General features: G+C 47.8%; 1 protein-coding gene and 1 non-coding gene across 3 annotated transcripts; both read left to right on the forward strand.

Moving 5' to 3' along the window:
- The first annotated feature begins 228 nt into the window (after window positions 1-228).
- On the forward strand, window positions 229-21474 carry dtx4a (deltex 4, E3 ubiquitin ligase a). 2 transcript variants are annotated; one of them, XM_035426532.1, is made up of 9 exons: window positions 229-720; window positions 1568-1782; window positions 7045-8149; window positions 15763-15824; window positions 16835-16996; window positions 17461-17522; window positions 17879-18199; window positions 18352-18441; window positions 18581-21474. In XM_035426532.1, the coding sequence occupies exons 2-9, from the start codon at window positions 1575-1577 to the stop codon at window positions 18809-18811; spliced, it is 2241 nt and encodes a 746-aa protein (XP_035282423.1). In that variant the 5' UTR covers window positions 229-720; window positions 1568-1574; the 3' UTR covers window positions 18812-21474. The 2 variants fall into 2 exon arrangements, with proteins under 2 accessions (XP_035282423.1, XP_035282422.1); XM_035426531.1 differs by having other exon boundaries at window positions 229-669.
- Window positions 21475-22517: 1043 nt separating this feature from the next.
- On the forward strand, window positions 22518-22588 carry trnag-ccc. Its single transcript has one exon. It is a non-coding gene; the product is annotated as a tRNA-Gly (tRNA).
- Window positions 22589-22745: the final 157 nt, after the last annotated feature.

Raw genomic sequence — 22745 nt, forward strand, 5'->3', positions numbered from 1 at the left:
TCCCACATTACAAACCAATTTTGAATAATGACAGGTAAACATGACCAGGTGATGTTGATCATGGTAATTTCACTATGTGTGCACTGAAACACTGAAACGTTGAGGTAACTCACATCGTCTGTGTTTTACTTCAGGTGCATAGGCGGAGTGATTGACTGCAAGAGGGCGGGCTTCTCAAAGGCGATTGGCGACTAGCGAGAGCTGAATGTTTGCATCGGGCGTGGTAATAGACCTGGTGACACACAGACATACACCCACCGTCACTCTCACTTTCATTGCGTAGAAAGACGAGTCTAGGGAGGAAGGGATAAGGAAAATGGGTGCAGAAGACATAAAATAAACCAAGTAGACAAGACCCTCAATCGTCTTATCTCAAAAAAAATGGGGCGGTATATTTTCTTCTGATGCCTTCTCATAAAGGAAACCTAGAAAGAAAACAGGCACTTCTCCATTGGAATATATCATTATTGACGTTAGCTTAGGAGCAAGCTCTCATACAGTTTTATACTTCTAATTACCAGAATTGTCGTGAAACTAGAAAATAAATCAATTCGTATGGAGTGGCGAGACGGACACACGGGAATTTCGACAGACTGACAGTCTGCCTTCTTGGGTTTGATTGGAGACACAAAGGACGTTTTGTCAACAAGGACCAAGCTAAAGTCTTTGGTGAATATGCCCATTTACGTTCAAATTGAGCGAATACATGTAACTAGCTAGGTAAATATTTTTGGATTTGATAAATGTGCAATGCCATTAAGAAAACCGATGCTGCTTTAATATGCTAAAGATGTAATTTCTCATATTTTGCGCTCAATCTGTTGCATATGTATACCTTTTATAATGGAGTGAATGTGCCAAAGTGATTGTTGGTGACACGAGCAATGCCCATAGTTATATTTTCCTTGGCTAGCCGGCTAGGTTGTCACATTCAGAACAGTAATACTGCTAAATAGCTAATGTTGCCCAGGAACATCATGTCATACAACCACAAAGAAGATAGAAAGCTAACGTTGCTGCATGTTATGTGTGATTTTATAACGTATACCTTGGATTGTTTATGAGAATCATTAGCTAGAGCTACCTGTTGTTCGCAAGCAGATTTATGGACAATCTTCACTTAGCTAAATAACATTTGTATGACGCGTTTTCCAAGCATATTAGCTGGCTTATATTGAGTTTTGTTACGCTAAGAACTATCTTAAAAGCTTGCTAAACACCTAAAACAGATACTGTACTGGCTACCTTAAAACCAATTTAGTAAAGGGCCAACAGTCAGCGCATACATTTTCTCACCATTAGACGCTGGTTTTCAAATAACGCATCATGCTAATTTTGCAAGATAGCTAATTAATTACATTCCATTGTCATTTATCCATTCGAACAGCTAAATGTGGTCTTCCGCTTTATGCTGATGTAACGTTATAATAAATGTACCGTGCTAAGTTAGCCAGTTAGCGTCTTCAATCTAACCGCGTTCTTCTGTGCTGTCGGTTGTTTTTTGTTTTTTAAAAATACATTAGCCAGGCAATTATTCTTATTTCAATCAACGATTGTGTGCTTTCAGGGTTACGATGTTGCTTGCGTCTGCTGTGGTCGTGTGGGAATGGCTGAACGAACACGGTCGCTGGCGTCCTTACAGCCCGGCCGTGTCTCATCACATCGAGGCGGTGATTCGAGGCGACCCTCGGGGCGGCAGTGTTGTGTTGGGCCAGGTTGACACCCGTCTTTCGCCTTACATTATAGACCTGCAATCCATGCACCAGTTTAGGCAGGACACAGGTAAGAGATTGAAAATGTCTAATTCATAACATTATGGTTGCTTTATGTATACTAACTTACGTTGGACAGTTATGGCGACCAAGGCCATGATGGACCGCACTCATTATAAAGCCTGGGAAATTGTTGGCTAGCTGGAATGACCAACAGTGCGATACGAGAACGCATACAAAGAAAGAGCAAAACACGGGTTCTGGTAGCTCCCAAAATCAAAGACCTCTGGCCAGACGTAGTGGTCAAAGGCATTCGTCAAAATTGTTTCTCTGCTTAACGTTGAATTGGATAGCGGTGTGGATATATATTTTCCCACAAATTCGAGCACTGCTCTACATTTTTATGATAACCGTCACCTGTCCAGTCCGTGGCACGTTGTGTCGACCTCCTGGAGTCTGCGGCTGGCTGCAGGGCTCCTGCATGCAAATGTTCCTTTTAAGGAATTCACTGACTTCTTTATTCGGTGGCATGGGCCGATTATTATCACTGGGGATTTCGAATTGGGAAATAAAGAGCGGAACCATTGAGCTCATTTAAATTCATGCATTGTTTTCGTTAAATACTCTCCATTTAAATTCGTACTTTGAAATGCATCTCATCATCCCCCACTCCCCTTCACACTTTGTTTTTTTTTTGTTGTTTGTTTTTTTAAATAAAATTTTAACATTTATTTTTGTGTATGCGAAAGCTTACTACGTCAGTGTTTATAATCAAGGCTTCGCTTGACCGATGACAGAAATATATTGGTAACAGGTGTGAACATATTTGTTTTTATTAGTCATTGTTCCTAGAAGTGAACTGGTGGACGCCTAGCGATGCTAGACTAATGGCTATTAAAGTTTTGGATTAAGTTTTATGTGTTAATGTGCGGTGATATAGAACATATGGTTTCTGGATTTTAGCAAAGCACATCCTTTTCCCCTCTGTTGTGAAAATTCCAATTGCAGCTGTTGCTTTGGACTGACATCGGTGGGAAGCCAAGAAGGAGAAGTCTTTTAAACTTTATGAAGTCCAAGCCATGGAAAAAGGATCACTGTGATTTCGTTAACCATTAAACTAAACCTGCAGACACTCATTGTTCTGACTTGAAGTCTTAGAAATTTTGATCAGCATCTTCAGTTATGTGCAGCCGTTGAATATGGTGATAGTGCTTTTAAATTGAGTTTTTTGAGTAGAGTTTCAGGGTTTTTTTCACTACAACCATTATTATAACGGTAGCGGTCAGTATTCAGACCTTACGAGTGTGGGAGTGAATGTTCAAATATTAATGACATGAGTGAACCAGTTCTCTGAATATGATGCTGAAATAAAGAGCACAGATTTGTAATATGTGCTCCATTAAAAAGTTCTCTGAACACTTCTTGGAACAGTATCTCTATTCCACTCAAGTATTTATCGCAAACAGAGGGTGACACAGTGTGTTTATGAGAAGAAAGAAGTCTAAGAGAGGAGATTGGGAATAGGGACTGAAAAGATTTATCTGATGTGATGCTGGTGGTTTGAACTTGAGTTGGGGACCAAAGGTCAAAAATCTTCAACACCTTTTGTTCCCAGCCTCATTTTATTTGCAGTGCCGTGAACAAGGACTGAGAAAGGGCAAAAAAGAAGCTTTTTATCACTGTGTGGCTTGGTCATGGAGCAACTTGGAGAAAACTCTTAAACCAGACAGTTCAATTAGACTAATCTATGAAATGATAATTTTGCTGATGAATGCAAGTTTTTTATATTTTTACCACTTGTAATGTTATTGTTGTGGTGTTGTTATCGAATACGAAACTATACTGCTGCCAAGTATGCCTTGCAAAGGAGATTTTAATCTCTCGAGTTTAACCTGGTGAAATATAAGGTAAATGCAAGAAGTAGAAAAAAAGATTTTCTAAAACATAATTCTGGGAGGGTTGCTGCTGTTGTACCCTCCAAAGCAAGTTATTTAGATTCAACTGTTTCAAGTTTCAAATAACTATGTGACCATGTGATGCCATGTACTGCAGGGATGTCAAACTTCCAGTCTTGGTGTCTGAACGTATTTGTGTTATGCTTTCAATCAGCAGCCAATGCAGTGGGCCTTGGGACAAGGCATGTGGATCCTTCAGCCGATCAACAGATTAGAGTTCACCTTCAGGGGTTTGCTGATATTATACCTGCTTTAGTGTATGTTTTTTATCGGCAAACAGTTTTTGGGTGCGCTGAGGGATCTTTTAGATGCACATAGAACAATCTGGTGACTTTACCCCCGACAGTGAACGGGTCCCTGTAAACAAGTCACTGCTGTTGAAATGGACCTGAAACCAGCAGATTCAGACACCCACAGTGTGCAAGGTGCAAATTGTATAAACACTCTTAACAGTCACCCCAGGTAAGGACATGTTCTGCATACAGGCATGTAGGGAGGGTGAAGTCATAAGGGATTATTTTATGGATATGTAATTCGTACAGGCATGTAGAGAGGGTGAAGTCATTAGGGATTATTCTCCGGGATTTCAGGATGTCAGTTGAAAAGGGTGTGTGGGTCAGGGTTCCACAGACAGGGAGGTGTTGGGTCCGCTGCTACTCCTTTGTTTTTTCGGGGCGGGGGGGGGGGGGGTCCTTTCGGTTGGCCAGCTGGTCCAGCTGCATGTGCCACATTCTGAAACGCACACATGCACCGCCGGGACCCGCGAGGTCAGAGGTCGCGTGCATACTGCTGCGCCGCTTGGTCCGAGGAGACGGCACTAAGCCACGGGCAGAGAGGGGCCATTTTCAAGTTGAATTTTAATTTGGACGCGCAGAACAAAGCGGGGAGATTGGCATTGGGGGAAGGGGGTTTTGCAGATCATGGGGAGAGAAGGATGGGGGAATGGAGAGAGAGAATGATGGGGGGAGGGAAGAAAGCCAAGGGAGAGGGATGGAAGTTTTTTTTTCTCCCCCCCTCTCTTGGTCTTGGGTGCCAACTCTCCTCTTGTGTTCCTAATGCAAGTTGCAGGTCAATAACAGGGATTTTCCATGGCGGAGCAAACCTTGCATTGTACTGAGCTTTGGTCTGGTGATCGTCATGTGGTCACGGCCGAGAGGGAAGTTCTCGGTAAGAGTGCGGCCTTGCTGCTCTTCTGTACGGCAACACCGCTAGGACAAAAAGTGGGTTAAATTACAGAGTGCAAGGTTTACCTTTCAGGTCACGTTAAATAAAATGGGGAAGGGGAAAAATGGCCATGCTGTGAACTAGCAATTTCATGGAGCAGTTTCTGTGTTTGGAGAGACCGCCCGACCGCCCACCACTTGCCCCCCCCCCCTCCCCCAAAGGCTGAGAGGCCAGTGTGTAGGGCCCCCCTGCCTGGGAAGAAAATGGAGAGAAAGAGGGGTTCAGGGGGGAGCGACAGACTGCTATTCAGGAAGTGGGTGGGAGGAGGAGGAGGGGGGGGTGATTGAAGAGGGAAGAATTCTGAGGTCTGCCTGCGTGTTCATAATTTTCGAAAAAAGGGAGAACTGTAAAAAAAGCTGTGGCTTTCATGTCTCCCGACATGTTGTGTGTTTGGACAGGAATGCGGAGCGCACACACCAGTGATCTGTAAGTGGGCCTGGGCCAGGGTGCCTGACAAATCGTCTTAAATGTGCTCTGCGGAACTAGAAAACGAAAAATAACGGACTCCGCTGGTAAAAGCAGGTCACGCGACGTCAGTAACGGCGTGAAGAGAGAGTGAGGGAAAGCTCGCGAAGGGCAGCCGGTGTGAAATCAGGAAAATTACTTTTCTGTTTATTTTATTAGAATTTTTTCATTGGAAGCTGCTTTCTCTCTTTTCCATTTGCAAAACGCCCTTTTTTTCCCCTCTTTCAGCTAATGTTTATGTCTATCGTTCTGCAGGAATCTCACTTTAAAACACTTTTTTTTTTTTTTTACAGATTTTATTTATTTATTTCCTTACTCGGATTTGTTTGTATCTCTGTGCGTTTTAACATCTTAGCGCTTAGCACTTATGTGTTTTTCCCTGGGTAATAAAGATGAAAGAAAAAAAGGGACATTTTTGTCAGACTGAAGGAGCAAATCCTGTTCTTTGTGCTTTTATTGATCGCTGCGATTACTTTAATGATGCCAATTATCTGCCCATTGGGTATACAACCCACAGCAGGTAAATTTCACCTTTTTTTGTAGAAAGAGTGTAGTAAGGGTTGTTTCTGCAGCGGTAGTTGCAAGCATGAATATGCCTTTTTCTTTTTTGCAAAAATTGTGAACAGGTGATTCTTTTTGAAGATTCTTGCTGTGGAAACATCACTAGGGATGCCACAGACTTTGCCAACGTGCTGCAAACATGTCTCTCAGACTGAAGTTCGGCTGTAATGATGTTTTTTATCGTCAGGGCTTATTATTCGGTGTTCCCATACCAGGACGGGGTGTCTTGGCTTGCTGGTTTTGGCGTCGGGCCTCAAAGTTTGACTTGGAGGCAACCAGTGAATTCCGGCTCCTGGTAGCATGGAAGTTGCCAGGCAACAAAAAAAAAAGAAAGAAAAAAGAAGATCAGCCCAAACTGGGCAGGCGTAAAAAAAATCATACTGTGACAGCAGGAGCTGAGTGTGTGTCGCTGAGTGCAGTGGACGGTAACCGTTAGCCATAAACCCTGCCGAAACGCCGAAATGCTTCCATTTTGGTGAAATCCTCGCCTTCCTTTACGTCCTCAGATGGGTGGAGTGACGTCAGAGCGTTTGCCTCGGGGTGGGGTTATTTTTTTTTTTTAATCGCTGCTGTAGTTTCCCCGGGCCAGCTGACCGGCGGTTTTTCGCGAAAGTGGCGATATTTACGCCGCCGCTGCGTCGAGCGTTGCCGGACGCCTGCGGACTGCAAACTCCGCCCGGGCCCTTTCGTCCGTCCCCTTCGCCGATTTGTATTCATGCGCTTGCTTTGCCCCCCCAGGCGTCTCTTTCAAAGGAGACCCCACAGCTCTGGAACCCACTAAGGGCTGTTTTTCCACCCCCACCCCCCCCCCTTATAACAATAGACGATATGCGTTTGGCCAAAGTGTAAGGTCACGCCCTTCCTCAATCAATCTTTGTCTCCTGACCGCGGTTTCAGAGCAAAACACAGAAGTGTGCGGGCCCTCAAGGATCTCCAGTCCCCTTTTTGTGTCTGTCGCTCATTTCCTGTAATGAAATGCACTGTACTGCAATTAATTACCTTATCAAGACCAGGCAAGCTTTGAGACTGGCCGGTGGCTGTAAACTTGCCTTGTGCTGTAGTGGGTTTGTACCCCCCCTTTTTTTTGTGGTCCGGGGTGTAACTGCGCCTCCTGTCCCCCCCCGCAGGGACCCTCCGGCCGGTGCGGCGGAGCTTCTACGACCCCACCTCGGCCCCGGGGCAGGGCTGGCTGTGGGAGTGGGAGAACGACGCGGGCTCCTGGACGGCCTACGACACGGAGGTGGGCATCGCCATCCAGGCGGCGCGGGACCGGCAGCAGCCCTGGCTGGACCTGTCGCCGCTGGGCTTCTGCTACCTCATCGACTTCCAGAGCATGACGCAGATCAACGGGCAGACGCAGCGGCGGCGCAGGATCCAGCGCCGCTCGGACCTGGCCTACCCGCTGGTCTCCGGGGCGCTCCCGAAAGCGCACGGCTGGGGCGCGGGGGCCGGGGGCGGGGCCGGGACGGGGGCGCTGCTGGGGGTGGGCGTGTCGGGGATCAGCGGGCCCGGGAACGGCAGCGCCTACCCCAGCGGGACGCTCCCGGCGTCCTCGCTCACCCCGCTGGGCCAGCCCTGCGCCTGCCAGCAGTGCATGCTGGTCTTCAGCGTGAAGACCAACGCCATGGCGCACACGCTGGGACGCAAGGCCGCGCCCAGCAAGCCGCCCAGCCCCAAGTCTGGGCCGGCGGCGGGCCGCTCCTCCGCCGCCATGGGCGCGGGCGGCACGCACTCCTACACCCTGCCCCACCCGCTGTCCCTCTCCCGGTCGCTCTCGCCGTACAAAAACGCCACGGCCGCCGGCGGCGCCCCCAGCTTCGCCCACTCCTTCTCGCTCCTGGGCCCCGCCACCGCCGCCCTCTCCCTGTCCTCCACCCGCCCGCCGCCCCCGCCCCTGCCCCCCCTCCCCCCGCCCCCTCCGCCTCCGCCCCAGCAGCAGCAGCAGCCGCCACAACCGCCCGCCTCCACCGCCGCCAGCTCCAGCTCCACCTCCTCCTCCTCCACCGCCTGCACCACCTCCGTGCCCACCGCCACCCTCATCTCCACGGCGACCACCACGTCGTCGTCCTCGTCCGCCTCCTCGGCCGCCACGCGAGCGCTGACCTCCGCCGTGTCGTCGCTGAGCTCGGCGTGCGCCGCCCCCCTGCCCCCCCGGGCCAGCCTGGCCGGGCTGAGCCGCCCCGCCCTGCACCGCATCGCCGTGGCGCAGTCCCGCGCCCTCATCGCCTCGGGGTGAGCGTCCGCTACGCCCCGCCGCTTCACCTGGTCTGCACTCAACACCGTCAGCAGAGTCTGTCTGCACTCACACAGAGTCCGGCTGCGCTCACACAGAGTCCGTCTGCGCTCACACAGAGTCTGTCTGCGCTCACACAGAGTCCGTCTGCGCTCACACAGTCTGTCTGCGCTCACACACAGTCTGTCTGCGCTCACACAGAGTCCGTCTGCGCTCACACAGGGTCCGTCTGCGCTCACACAGAGTCCGTCTGCGCTCACACAGAGTCCGTCTGCGCTCACACAGAGTCCGTCTGCGCTCACACAGAGTCCGTCTGCGCTCACGCAGAGTCCGTCTGCGCTCACGCAGAGTCCGTCTGCGCTCACGCAGAGTCCGTCTGCGCTCACGCAGAGTCCGTCTGCGCTCACACAGAGTCCGTCTGCGCTCACACTCAGTCCGTCTGCGCTCACACAGAGTCCGTCTGCGCTCACACTCAGTCCGTCTGCGCTCACACACAGTCCGTCTGCGCTCACACTCAGTCCGTCTGCGCTCACACAGGGTCCGTCTGCGCTCACACAGAGTCCGTCTGTTTATGTTTATGGAACATAAGTTTTGAGAGTATGGAAGCATCAGCGTCAGACACTGTTCCTTCCTGGTATGGCAAGGTTGGGGGGCTGGGTGGAGGGCTGGGGGGGGGGGGGGGGCAAAAGGAAAAGAAAGAGCAAAGCACACACAAGTACATGCAACATTTTCTAACTCCCTGTCCTAGGGAATTTCACTGCCTGCAGCCAGAGGCACTTTTAGAAGGCCCGAATTTAATGCCTCACATTCTCTTAGTCATAATGAAGATATTCTCCACCCTTCGGTGGTTTAATGTGAATTTGGACCCGTTCGTGGTCATTTAACGTTAGTTTGGGTCCGCTTACGGTGCTGCAGTTTGAATGTGGATCCCCTGGCTGTGCGATATTGGGAGTTTTGGTTCTCTTGTGGTGTGTTTTGCGCTTGGCCTCTCCCAGGGTTGTGTAATAGGCGTTTGGATCATGCAGTGGTGTTGTGATACGAGCTCGCAGTCCCTGAGGAGTTCTGTAGGGAGGGTAGACAGTCTGAAGTCTCTGATGTGGTCAGTGAGGAATCTGTGCTGGGGTTTAGGTCAGCAGTTAACAGAAAATCAGCTGGCCTATTTGTCAGCGATTACCATCTGGGGGGAGGGAGCAATTATCAAGTTGAGGAATGAGATGGAAGGGAGTATTCGAAAGAAGAGATGAGGGATTCTGAGAAAGAGATGGAGGGGAGGGAGGAGGGGAGGTCAGCATGGGTCAACAGACTCCCCTCCTCCCCTCAGACTCCCCCGAACCCCCCCCCCCCCCCTCCTCCCCCTTCTCCTCCTCCCCTCTGTTCAGTTCCCAGGCCTTTTCATTCCTGGGGCCTTCTGTCTTTATTGTGTGCACCAGGCTGTTGCCACGGAAACCTTTGTTGGCATGCTGAGGCCTAGTCCACATTTGCAATACAATGTGTCCTTACTGCAGGGAAGGGAAGGACAGACTGGGGGGGGGGGGGGGGCAGGGGGGAGGGGAGGGTGGTGTGTTTGGTGAAGGGGGATGTGGGGGGTAGCAGACAGAATTTGAGGCACGGTCATTATTATAAGAATCTGTTGAAGAGTCTGTCCTGAGACGTTTGTCTGTGTTGGCTGTGTGTGTGTGTGTGTGTGTGTGTGTAAGCACTGAGGTTGGGTGGAACTTCAGACTGTCACGTAAGGGGTGGGGGGGGGGTAGGCGTAGACAACCACGGACAGAGACAAAGGACCACCTTAATGGCACACCGAAACGCCAATATTGACTGATTAGCCACAGGCTGAATTACTCAGTGTTCAGAAAGCCAATACGAGGAGAGAAAAGCAGTGTGAGGAGGGGTGACGGATAGAACGCTTTTCTGGAACTTCTAATGTAGACAGACCCACCCCAGCCGACACTGAACACTCAGCCGAATACGGATAATGTGTTTGTAGAAGCACAGACACACACACACACGGAAAGCTGATATTGAAGTAGCCAAGGAGATGGGAGGCATTCAGTTTGCTTTCTTCAGGAAAGAGAAAGAGGGAAGAGTGTATGTGTGGGAGGGGGGTAAGAAATGAGATGAGAGAGTAGCAGCCAACAGCCCTGATAAATCACACAGTTTTGCAAATTGCAAAGCAAGTGTGCTATGAAATATCCAGACATGCTATGCTGCGTGTGCTGTTGCCTCCGTATTCTGCTGTACTTCTGTGGGATTGGTGGAGCTAATGCTCGCTCGCTCGCTACTGTTCGTTTGAGGCATCCCCGATTGTTCGGTTTCACCGTCTTCTCCAAAATGCCATTATTGGGGTGTTGTCTGTTCGGCCGAAATCAGCGCACTGCAGACGCTGGTTATCCTGGGGTTTGACTGTGGCTCAGCAGACGTCTGTCGATTCAGAACTCCGCTGTGACAGTTCGTTCACGATGGCTGAGATTGTCGCGTTGTCGACGTACTGTGATTGTGTAGAGCGGGCGGGGGTGTTCTGAAAATGCGGCTGTTGGAGCCTTCCTTCTGTCCGTATGCTGGTTAGCATTCTAGCCAACATCTTCGGTTAAGATTACCGAAAACACAAGTTCCTCTATAGTTATGTCCTTGACCTGATTTTTTTTTTTTTTTTTTTAACACAATGGAGGTTTGGCTCGTTGTCAGTTTGTCCCTGGCCTGTTGAATTATTCAAGAAATTCTTCAGTTCTAATCAGCAGGTGTCCTTATCTTCAGCATTTAGGACTCCAGTTCACCAATTAAACTCATACTACTGTAGTCTTGTGCATCGCAGTAATGAACCCTGTGAACTGCCAGAAAACTGAGCAGTCTGATGTGAAATATTCAGATCAGTTTGGGATGTTCAGTCTTTGTTCTCTAATTCGGCCTTAAGAGGGAGAATCTTCCCTCATTACACAACAAAAACATCTAATTAAGAACAATTAACAGCTCATTAAACTTGAGGAATTGCGATTGTGTTTGGAACAAAAACTAGAATACGTGGGATTGCCCCAGAACCTGTTTTATCCTGCTTTGAAAACCCCTGGTGTGGAGCAAGTGAGTCTGTGTTGGGTTCATGGGTTGGTCAGCAAGGAGAACTGAATGATTTAATTCCCTGGAAAGGTTGATGGCGGCAGAAAGAAATGTGTGATTCAACGGAAATGCCCCAGCTGGGTGAAACGTTGCACGGACTTTCAGTTAGCTGCTTTGACATGCATCCATGTGTACGTGTGATTTGATAGAAAAAAATTCAACATAATACTTTTTCAGTCTTTGTGCGTGCGTGTGTTTGTGCGTGTGTGGGTGTGTGTGTATGTGCGTGTGTGTGTGTGTGTGTATGAGCGTGTGTGTGTGTATGTGTGTATGTGTATGTGTGTGTGTGTGTGTGTGTGTGTGTGTGTGCACATATATATCCATGCGTGCTGGAGTAATGTGGGTCATACGTGTATATGAGTTCAGCGATGCTCTGTGCAGATTAGCTCACCTCTGTCTCCAGATGGACCTGCCTCCTGTTCACCGACGTCACCGTTCAGGAGTGCGTCTCTCTCTCTCTCTCTCTCTCTCCCCCTCTCTCTCTCCTCCCTCACCTCTCCTTCTGTTTCTCGGTGTGCTGGGTCCCTAATCGCCTCTGGGTGCACGTGCCCCGGTCGGTCAGCTCTCCTCCCTCCCTCTGTCTCTCTCTCTCTCCCTCTCCCTATCCCTCTCTCCCTCCCTCTCTCAGCCCTGCTTCAGGGTGTGATTCCTGCCTCTAATCCCACCCGTGCTTTAATCCCCTGCTTTATCCGTGTCATGAGTTCTGTGTGTCACCTGTGCGCTCAAAATCAACCCTCCGGCTTCAGCCAAGTGAGGTCAAAGCTGTAAACAAATGCCCTAATTACATTATTATTATTATTATTTATAACTTACATCGTTTAGCTGTTTTAAGGGTACAAAAGAAACAGAATAGCCCGAGTGTACTCTTATTATGATGATTCTGAATGTAGGACCCATATTATGATTTCAGAAGTTCCACCATATTACACTGATACCCAGACATATATTTGAAACCTGTGGTGATTAATTTAATATGACGACAGTGCAGCGTGTGTAACATAATTTTGTCCAGCTTAAGAGCTCGGCCTTCTCATTGTGTGGCTTATTTTTGACAATGGTATTGTACAAAACGGTACAGTGGTAACAGTACAGTAACAGTACGTTTTGAACGTAAGTGCTTTAACTTTAGTGTTTCGTGTGATTGAAAGTGAGAACGTGAGAAAGGAGTTTTATAAAGTCAGTTTTGAGCTGCTGGGAACTGCGCCCACATCAGAGTTTTAAGAGTGACGTTAAAAGACCTCTGTGCACCTGTTTCAATCTCCTCTCCCTCCCCCCCCCCCCCACTACCCCCGGTTTTCCCCTGTGTGTGTGTGTGTGTGCGTCTGCATAAGACAGATGGGGTGTGCAGTAATGCTGATAGATTAGCCGGGATCAAACGTGACTAAACATTCTCACAGTCAGCCCGTAAATACCCCCCCCCCCCATCTCGCACGTCCACGCTTAACCCCTTTGAAGAGCAGGTTTTTCTGAAATGTTTTTTTTTTCTTTTCAGAATTTAAAGTCAGCGTTCTAGAACTCCGTTGCTTTCAGTCACCGATAGCGATTGTTAAATCAGCATTAGAATGTTCAGTTAATAGCATTCTAATCGCGTATTTGTGAGCTTACCTGCCTTAAAGGGATGAACGAGGAAGCATAAGCTAATGTATTTAAATGCGCTGACCTAGCACCTGGCGTGTCTCCCTGACTCACGCCCCACATGATCGAAACTGGCTGGTAAACAAGCGGAAAACCAAGCAGCGTCGGGTTTTGTTTTCAGTAAAGTTTAAAGCTGATGCTGGGCGGGCCCTGCCCTGCTCTTCCTGTACCCTGCATCACAGCTGCTCTACTGAGCCAGTGTTCCCCGCTGGAATCAGAGATTCAGATGTAGTGCATATAAAAAAAAACCCCGCGCACACACACGCTCATGCTCACACCCTCATTTCTTTCTCTCTCTCTTTCACACACACACACACACACACACTTGTGTCAACGTATCTTTTTAACGCTCTGTCTGTGTCTTTCTCTTCCTCACACGCAGGCGAAATAATGTACCCGCCCACCACTCAGCGTACGCACCCACACAGCTGGTAGTTTGCTGATGAATCTTGTACCTTGTGCTGAAACGAAAGTGATTTCTGGTGGGGTGGGGGTGGAGGGTCCCCCCCCCCCCCCAAAACAAGCCAACCCTAATGGCGTGTTCTGTCTGAATACCTCCTTTATTGCAGCCTGTTGTCTGTAACGCCTGGAGGAACATGCACGTAATTGACTGGACTGTTCACATGGACTGTTCTGTCGCGAGCAGCACTGTCGTATAATAGTCATGGAACTAACTACTGGGCTAGTAACCCAGAGGTTGCTGGTTTGATTCCCACATAGGACACTGCTGTACTCTGCAGAAAAGGTGCTTTGGCTCAGTTGCTTTAGTGTTTGTCGGTATAAATGAATGCCATGTAAAAGTCTGAACAGTTGTGCATATCTCTCTGCATGTGAGCCTGTGCTCAATGCGAGTAATGTAAGTGCTGTCTGTAATGTGACCTCATGAATCCCGATTAAAACCTTGTAGCCGGACCTCGCGCCGCACACAGGCTGGTGCGTGTAAGCGCGTTTGGGCCTTATGGCGATGCTGGTCAGTGACACGCAGGTAATCCCCAGGTGTGACGTGGCTCCGCTTGGGTGTGGGGGTGGGGGGGGGGGTCACTCAACAGATGGGAACTGATGGATTAGCTCTATAAGAGACGGGCTGCGAGGGCGCGGTGCTCACAGCCGCCGAGAGACGGAACAAACGCCACAGAGGATCGGGGTAAAGCGTCCGCGACAGAGAGCGAAACGCGTCCTGAAAACAGCGGGGGAAAAGGACATAAAGAGCAGATTTTGCTGAATAAATACCGGCGTGTAATTGAGGATTTGCGGTTTATGAAAAGTTTGGGCTGCTTTTTTGAAGAGTGAGCGAGAGGACCTGCTGTGCTCTGGTCGTTTTTAATATCACCTCTCTCTTTGAGCTCTCCTCCGTTTGAAGGATGACCATTATCAGGGCTTTTCAGTGAGTATTTCTCATTGTGCTCGTTTTGATCTTTAATTCAGTCTGACCTGATCCGACAGTCTGATTTTATTGGACTGGCTGCAGGCAAGATGAACACTGTCCTGCCGTTTGTGGTTTAGAACCAGTCTGAGAGTGTCGACAGAACCGACAAGTAATGTTGACCCTGTAAGGTGGGAGACCACAAATATGTGATTAGAATGTTCCTGACTGAACATTCTAATGCTGATGTCACGATCACTACTGGTGACTGAAAGCAAAGGAGTTCTAGAACTCCGACATACAATTTTGAAAAGGCGTTCAAAAAAGTCCTACTCTTGAAAGGGTTAACAGTAGGGTTCCTAAGAGACGTGAGCATTGCTGATTGCTGTCCCACTGTATTTCACCGAACAGTCGTTGAATTCTGTGAACGTCCTCCTGTTGTGACACGATTGCTCTGATCACTGACATCACGGGTGGTGTCCTTGGCTCATATAATTCCTGGTATTCTCTGCTAGCTGCTCCTCATATTGCAGTATGATACCGGTTTGATCTTGTTATGGGTAATTGTTTGGAGCTGTGTGTTAAACAGTTTAATGTTTACCGGTGTTTGCTTCACATTTGAGTCTTGCCTTTAAGGTTGGCACACCCTGTGCTATTGGTTGGTCTGAACCATTGTCGTTGCTCCCATTACCACTGCTGTTGTTGTTGTGGTTGTGGTTGTTGCCTTCTACTTAACGGGTCTTGCCAGGACGTGCTGCTCTAGATCGGAGCTCGAGACACAAACGGTGATGTAATGGTTAGTCCAGCACAGCGCATAAGAATGCGGCTCTGCTGGTCATGGGGCAGGGGAGTCTCCCTTGTGTTGGCCTCATTCTGGGCTGTTGTTGTGAGGTGTGCCTGTTGTCCAGTTTCTGACGTTTACTGTGGAGGCCTTTTGACTTTGCAAAATGGCGTATTACGTGACCAGAAGGGGTTGAGAGGCGGGGGGCGGGGGGGGGGGGGAGATTATCACAAGCTGTCCGTATGCTGTTCCTAATGGGAAGGAGCTTTGACTTATGGCTCTTTCAAAGTAAAAAAAAAAAAAAAAAATTTAAATGTCAAGTGAACCCAACTTTTAATGTCTTCTTTTTGGGAGCCTGAGACATGTACAAAGACTAGCTGTGGATTTCAAATCACTGGCTTCTCCAAAGAAATTAAGCAAAACAACTGACTGCGTACTACTGCGTTTCAGCCATCATGTGCAGTCTCTCAGTCTGGAGAACTGGCTGCTTAAGTGTATTCCTGAACAGCAGCTTTTATGTCCATAAAACTGACTGATCAAGCAGTTTTATCTGTGAGAGAACGGACGTGTATAGACACTGACCTTGAGTGGTTAGACATTCTGAGACGTCTCTGACACAAAGGATATATTTGAGGGCCCTGTGTTGCGTGTTTTAACTGCTGTCTGAAATGCATTTGCTTCCAGGACTGTGCGTCTAACTGTGCGTGCTGTGCGTGCTGTTTCAGGGTTCCCACTGTGCCGGTGAAGAACCTGAACGGGTCCAGCCCCGTGCACCCTGCACTTGCTGGTAAGTGGGAGGAGCTAAATCACATGACCGACCTGACTGAGGCTGTCTTCACACTACAGATTAAATCCGTCTCTGGTTCTGCCTGTAGCCTAATCTGGGGGGCATGGTGGTGCAGAGGATTGCAGCTAGAAGGTCCCGTGTTCAAATCCTCTTGGCTGTGGCCTTTCTGTGTCCCTGTGGGTTTCCGCTGGGTCCTCCGGTTTCCTCCCACAGTCCGAGCACATGCAGCACACAAGGGGGGAACTTCACAGGGCGTTGTAAATGAGCACGTGTGCTCTGCCTACCCTGTATAAATAAAGGTTAGGTTAAATTAAGAATTCAGCTTCGGAGGAAATCATGTTCTTCACACTAAAGTGTGGCATAGCAACACGTCCGGTTGCGACTCCCTCCACCCCACATCGGAAAAACAGCCTGATGTGTGAAACTGTCACCGATCTGTCCTACGCAGCCTCCAAACGTGGTTTGGAAATGTAGAAGCACACGCGTACATGTTCAAAGCAAAGAATTTTCCCTTCTGACTGCATTTAAAAAATCGATCATGTGCCTTTTGCTAAATATAGCTTCCACAACATACTGTTTTCAGAGGAGTGACTCATGCCAAGATGCACTGGACTTTCACCTACACATTTTCTGTGTGTGTGGGATGCACGTTCAGAACGTGAGTCATGTTCACGCACTCCGATGGACGGTCACGCTGACTGAAGGATCAAACACGCAGACTATCCTGTAGGCTAATGCAGACTGGCAGATGAGTCTCGACGACTGTCAATCAAACGGAGCGAGCTGACGGACAGAATGAGGGATTAACCTCGTGGGGACGCTCACACGCACACATGCACACACACGCACACACGTACACACGCACGCACGTACACACTTGTTGATGATGACAGTGAGAAACAGAAATCTTGACACACCAGCCAAAATGACGGTTTCAAACCCTCAGTGCTACCGGTCTTGAAGCTTGTGTGCGCTATATCTCACCGCCGCCCCCTACCTGTCTCTATCAGGCATTACAGGCATTCTGATGAGTGCTGCAGGACTCCCTGTGTGTCTGACCCGGCCCCCAAAACTGGTGCTGCACCCACCCCCCGTCAGCAAGAGCGACATCAAGCCCATTCCTGGACTGGGCCACTGCTGCCGCAAGACCACCAAGAAACAGGCCCGCAAGGGTGAGTTAGCACCGCCCAATCACTGTACTGCACCCTCTACACAGTCATACTCAGAGATTACACAGTCACGGTCACAAACATACTCACAGAGACTGTACACAGTCACACTCACAGAGACTGTACTGCACCCTCTACACAACCATACTCAGAGATTACACAGTCACGGTCACAAACATACTCACAGAGACTGTACACAGTCACACTCACGCTCACAGAGACTGTACTGCACCCTCTACACAATCATACTCAGAGATTACACAGTCACAGTCACAAATATACTCACAGAGACTGTACACAGTCACACTCACAGAGACTACACAGTCACACTCACACTCACAAAGACTGTGCTGCAGACTCTACACACTCACACTCACAGAGACTGTGCTGTAGCCTGTAGATTAGCATGCTAAATACTGATTGGATCTCTCTCTCTCTTTCTCTCTCTCTCTCTCTCTCTCTCTCAGGTAAAACTCCCGAGGAGGTGGTGAAGCGGTACCTCCAGAAGGTCCGTAACCCCCCTGAGGAGGTACGTGTACCGCCCCCTTCCCCCACCTTTTCGCCTTGTCCCGTCCTCCTGTCTGCTCCCCATTTCCACGCACGGGGCACTGGCGCTGGTTCTACTGGTCCCACCGGACAGGAAGTGAGCGCGTGTGCCCAGTGCTCCAGTACAGGAGCAGATACGAAGTGCACTAAATTAGTGCCGTTTCAGTAGCTTCTGAAAGTAAAATAAGATGAATGGAATTTAGTAACTATTATACGAAAGCAACAGTAAAATATTAATGATGGTAAGAATGATTATAATGGTAATGAATATTGTAAGAGAATCTGGGTTTAATTAAGATGGCCGCTCTCTGTACCCCCCCCCCCCCCCTCGGTTTTTAGGACTGTACGATATGCATGGAGCCCCTGGGCAGCCCGTCCGGGTACAAGGGCCCGGGCGTAGGCAGCGTGTCGCGGGGCGAGTCGGTGGGCCGCCTGGTCACCTGTGGGCACCAGTACCACCTGCAGTGCCTGGTCGCCATGTACAACAACGGCAACAAGGACGGCAGCCTGCAGTGCCCCACCTGCAAGACCATCTACGGCGTCAAGACCGGCAACCAGCCCCCTGGCAAGATGGAGTACCACGTCATCCCCCACTCCCTCCCCGGCCACCCCGACTGCAGAACTATCCGGATCATTTACAACATCCCGCCTGGCATCCAGGTACCGCACACATATCATAATATACATACATTTACATCTACTACATCTACCTAAGATACATACATCTACATCTACGAAACGTCTACTACATATACCTAATATACATACATTCTCTCTCTCTCTCTCTCTCTCTCTCTCTGTCTCTCTCTCAGGGTCCTGAGCACCCCAACCCAGGAAAGCCGTTCACAGCCAGAGGGTTCCCGCGTCACTGCTACCTCCCCGACAGCGAGAAGGGCCGCAAGGTACGCTGGGATGCCTCCGTGCCCCTCCCATCGTCTCTTACCGCTTATCGTTTAGCAGTGTGCCACCGCGTGGGTTCTGACCGTGTACCCCCCCTGCCCCCCCCCCCCCCCCCCCCCCCCCCCTTTCCGCCCTCCCCAGGTCCTGCGGCTGCTCCTGGTGGCCTGGGACCGCCGGCTGATCTTCTCCGTGGGGACGTCCAGCACCACCGGCGAGTCCGACACGGTCATCTGGAACGAGGTCCACCACAAGACCGAGTTCGGCTCCAACCTGACGGGCCACGGCTACCCCGACCCCGGTCACCTTGACAACGTCTTGGAGGAGCTCCGCGCCCAGGGGATCACCGAGGAGGAGAGCCTGCAGCGGGAGTGAGCCAGCAGGGGGCGCCAGACACCAGCCCGGGCCTGCGGGGGCTAGTGTGTTAGGGGAGGTACACGCGTTGGTTCAGGTTCTCCGACCCCTTCTCTAACAGGATTGAGTGACAGCACACTGATAACGGACCGTTGGGGGTGGAGGGAAACACCCCCCCCCCCCCCCCCCCAAGTGGTTGCTGTTATGGCGGATGAATCCTGAATCAACTAAACGATTCTTAATACAAATTTACATTTTGCACTGAGAAAGAGGGTTTTACAGTCTGTATGTAGCTAGGAGAAACTACCACTGCAGTGAGAGAGATGGTACTAGAGGTACTAGATGGTACTACTATAGGTACTTAGGTACTGTTGAAGAATGAAGAATGAAAAAAATTGTTCAGTGTTCAAACAATGAAATGGTACTAATCTAAACATGCTATTTTATAATGTGCTAATGCTGCAAACACTTAATTAGTCCGAGAGGCATTTTTGTTTGCGGGAGAGAGGGGACACAGATGAGAGATTTAAGATGGAGGCCTTTGAGGAAAAAAGAGAGAGCGAGAGAGAGAGAGCGAGTTTGGGAAATGGGTAAAGAGAGATAAAGGTAAGATGGTGAAAGAAAGGAATTATGAGTTGGATGGAGGAGATTTTAGCTTTATGGTGCGTTATCGCTGAGCCAGACTGACTGTGTCGCCCCTGACCAACAACACCTCTTTTTGTTCTTAAAACTGTTGAAGTTGCACGACTCCTGGAAGCAGTGTATGTGAGCATGTGTTTTTACTGCCCACTAGTGGTTCCATTCAGCAAGTTAATTCAGTTCCTTTAAATATATGAAGTTTATGGTGATTTTCTTTATCAAATGTATGGCAAGTTAGCATTAATAATTCACTTGTATTATTATTTTAAATATCAAATATCATTCCATGTGCATGATTTTAATTTTGTACACTTTCCTTGTACCCTTGTATGTGCTATGTCAAGGGTGTGTCCTCTGTTTTGCTTGAGGATCCATATCTGGGGTCTGTTCCAATGGTCACTGCCGTAGTATGGGTCATTTTTGAGTTCAAGTTCGTCTCTTTAAGGGTTTTTGATTGTTATTCATGAAACTCTAAAGGCCTTGAATTGTAATGTTTTTAGAGAAATGGAGCTAAGAATCTGAAGGAAACCTGCACCTGAGCGAGTGTTACTAGCTGCTGATGTTTCTGTGAAGTCTGCGAGGTCACATAAAAACAAAACGCACAATGAAATGAGCATTCCTGGTCTGTTTCCGGGTTAAAAAACAAGTGTGAAGACAAGAAGTTGCGATTGGACAGGCGACCAGAGGTCTAGAGAGAGTTTCACAGAGTCTGTGCCAGTGTATTGAGCCATCACTAGCACTTGGTGTCAAGTGGCTGAATGGTTGCAAACTACAGTACACATGTTCCAGTTTCTGCACCATGGAAAATTGTGGACATTTTTTCTGCCATAATGAGTTCAGTTACCTACAGTATTAAGGATCACGTGTGCTTGTGATTCTGTAGCAGACCTCCCTGACATTTGCGAGGGCCTTGCATCTTTAAGCTAATTTTGTGAGTTGTGGGCAATGAGGTACCTCATCTGCAAGCTAGCGTGTGCTACGTGCACCATGTGTCAAATATGTGCACTCTCAGCCAATTAGTGTATTCGGGAGTACAGCACCAAAAAAAAGAGTGCATTTACATATGCTGTTTGTTTTGAGCATGCCCAGGTGAATGAATTAGGGTAATGAATGTTAGATTTCATAGCATGCTCTCTAAAATGCACTAAATGGCTACAACAGACGAACGGATGTCCTTAATGAGTGCGGCAGATGGTAAGCCGAGCTCTCCCTGACGCTTTGGTGTTCGCTGCTCGAGGTCAATGCTAAGGTCCTCTGACATCATCAGCGCTCTGATTTGAACTCTGACCCCTGGTGGCCTGTCCAGTCTGTTCCAGTTGGGTCGATGAATGACCTGTTTATGAGGCTGTACAGTTACCAGTATGTGTGTGTTTGTGCATACATATGTAGGCCTACATTCATAGTCGGTGTATGTATGCGTGTACGTACTCTACATTGAAAACCATGTTTTTGAAGTACATTTAAGTAACCGAGCTGTACCCTCGGCCATGTTCTTTTTATATGTAACCCGTGATATGTTTAATTTTTTCACGCATTTTTAAGATTGTAGTTTATTTCTTTTTATGATTCTGTTTTGAACTTGTATGTTTCTTTATCATTTTGTTCACGTGTATCGTTTCTGTTGGATATTTTCACCTCATTTTTGGAGTGTTTATTAAAACAGAGGCCATGGTAACAGAATGTTTTTTTTTTTTTTCTTCCCCCTTCATTTCTTCTCTGTTATGTACATAATTATTGTATGTAAGTATTTACATATGTATGTTTTCCTTTTTTGTGAAAATTAAAAAGTAGACTTTTCAACTGTTAAAGCCCCTTGGTACATCCTTACTCTCCTCAGCTCCTGGGGGGAACGAGTCTACGCGTTTGTGTTTGATGGCTCCGTTCCTTCATCACTTTGTAAAAAGAGGTTATTTTTATGGAGAGTGTGAAGCTTAAATGCCAGTGCAGTATTAGGACACCGGTACGATGTATAAACACAAAGGTTTGTAAATACAACAATTGCTGGAATACTGAATGGAATTATCAATAAATTTAATTAAGTGGTATTTGTGTCCAATACGTTCTTCTCTCTGGTAGATTCATTTGGCTTTTAGCTTCAGTAGCAGTTAAACAAATACTATTATTATTTATGGGGTGCAAACCAAATTATCGATCACTTCTGCTTAAATGCCAAAAATATGTACCTTTTTGGTGGTTATTATGCTGATGGTGCAATGTGGAACTTCACTTAACCAAATACAGATTGAACAACACCCTTTCCCCCATTTTCTAAATTCTATGCATTGCAAAAGCCCACCATTTTGTTGACAAGGATATTTCCAGAAATCCATGATCCCGGTCCGCCTTTTACTGTAGGCAACCTTTACAGAAACAAAACTGACCCATTCCAAGAGCACAAGACAGCCAAATTTAGAATGCAAATAGACCATTTGTTGATGGTCATGTGATTGGATTGGAGTTCTGGTGCTCTCCAGGGAAGTACACAGAGGGCATTGCCCATTGTTTTTCCTTGCTGGATTTTGTTGAAAGCTGAAGCCTGTCCTTAACTGTATTATTAATTTTTTGTTAGAGCACAAAAGTTTGAATTTGAGTGACCACTCTCAGGCCACATACATTCTAAATATAAACACTCATATTTAATAAGTAATTGAGCTTATTTAAGATGAAGTACTCCTACATCATTTAACACAATCAGCACGTCTGGTGTTTGTTTTAAACATCATTTTAATTAAACATCAGGTTAATTGTTTTTTTGTTTTTTTCTTGGGGGGGGGGGGGGTGACAAAATACACAAAATAAGAAATATATTGCTAAATATTTCATTAAAAACACGCAACATATAACAATTTCTAACCGCACATTTTGGACCAAAAATCCTGTTTTCACTGGCTTGATGAAGAATCAATGGTCTCGTAGCTATATATATTTAAGAACTACATCGGGTGATTATATATCATGAAAATATTCACTTTTATTTTTAGATATAAACGAAATACGGCAAGTACCAAAAAATGGCGTTTAACTATGTCCAAAGTAAACATGGATCGTCATTTCCGAGTCACATATCTGTACCTATAGCAGGTATACCGCGCTAGTGGTGTAGTGGTATCATGCAAGATTCCCATTCTTGCGACCCGGGTTCGATTCCCGGCTAGCGCACGTTTTATCGTATCGCGATTTGTGAGGTATGGGATAATGATTTATCAATGATGACATTCCTCGGTAACTTCAACGAAATTTCATGAACTAGTTGCTGGCAATACGCACAATCACAGTCTTTCCCTTAAAATCTTCAGCGGTACACATTGGTGGTGGG

This window comes from Anguilla anguilla, chromosome 7, assembly GCF_013347855.1.
Source record: "Anguilla anguilla isolate fAngAng1 chromosome 7, fAngAng1.pri, whole genome shotgun sequence".
Taxonomy (NCBI): domain Eukaryota; kingdom Metazoa; phylum Chordata; class Actinopteri; order Anguilliformes; family Anguillidae; genus Anguilla; species Anguilla anguilla.

Coding starts and splice junctions, on each gene's coding strand:
- dtx4a (XM_035426532.1), top strand. CDS start 1,575: ATGTTGCTTGCGTCTGCTGTGGTCGTGTGGGAATGGCTGAACGAACAC. Junction 15,825..16,834: donor CGTGCACCCTGCACTTGCTG/GTAAGTGGGAGG, acceptor TGTCTCTATCAG/GCATTACAGGCATTCTGATG. Junction 16,997..17,460: donor CAAGAAACAGGCCCGCAAGG/GTGAGTTAGCAC, acceptor TCTCTCTCTCAG/GTAAAACTCCCGAGGAGGTG.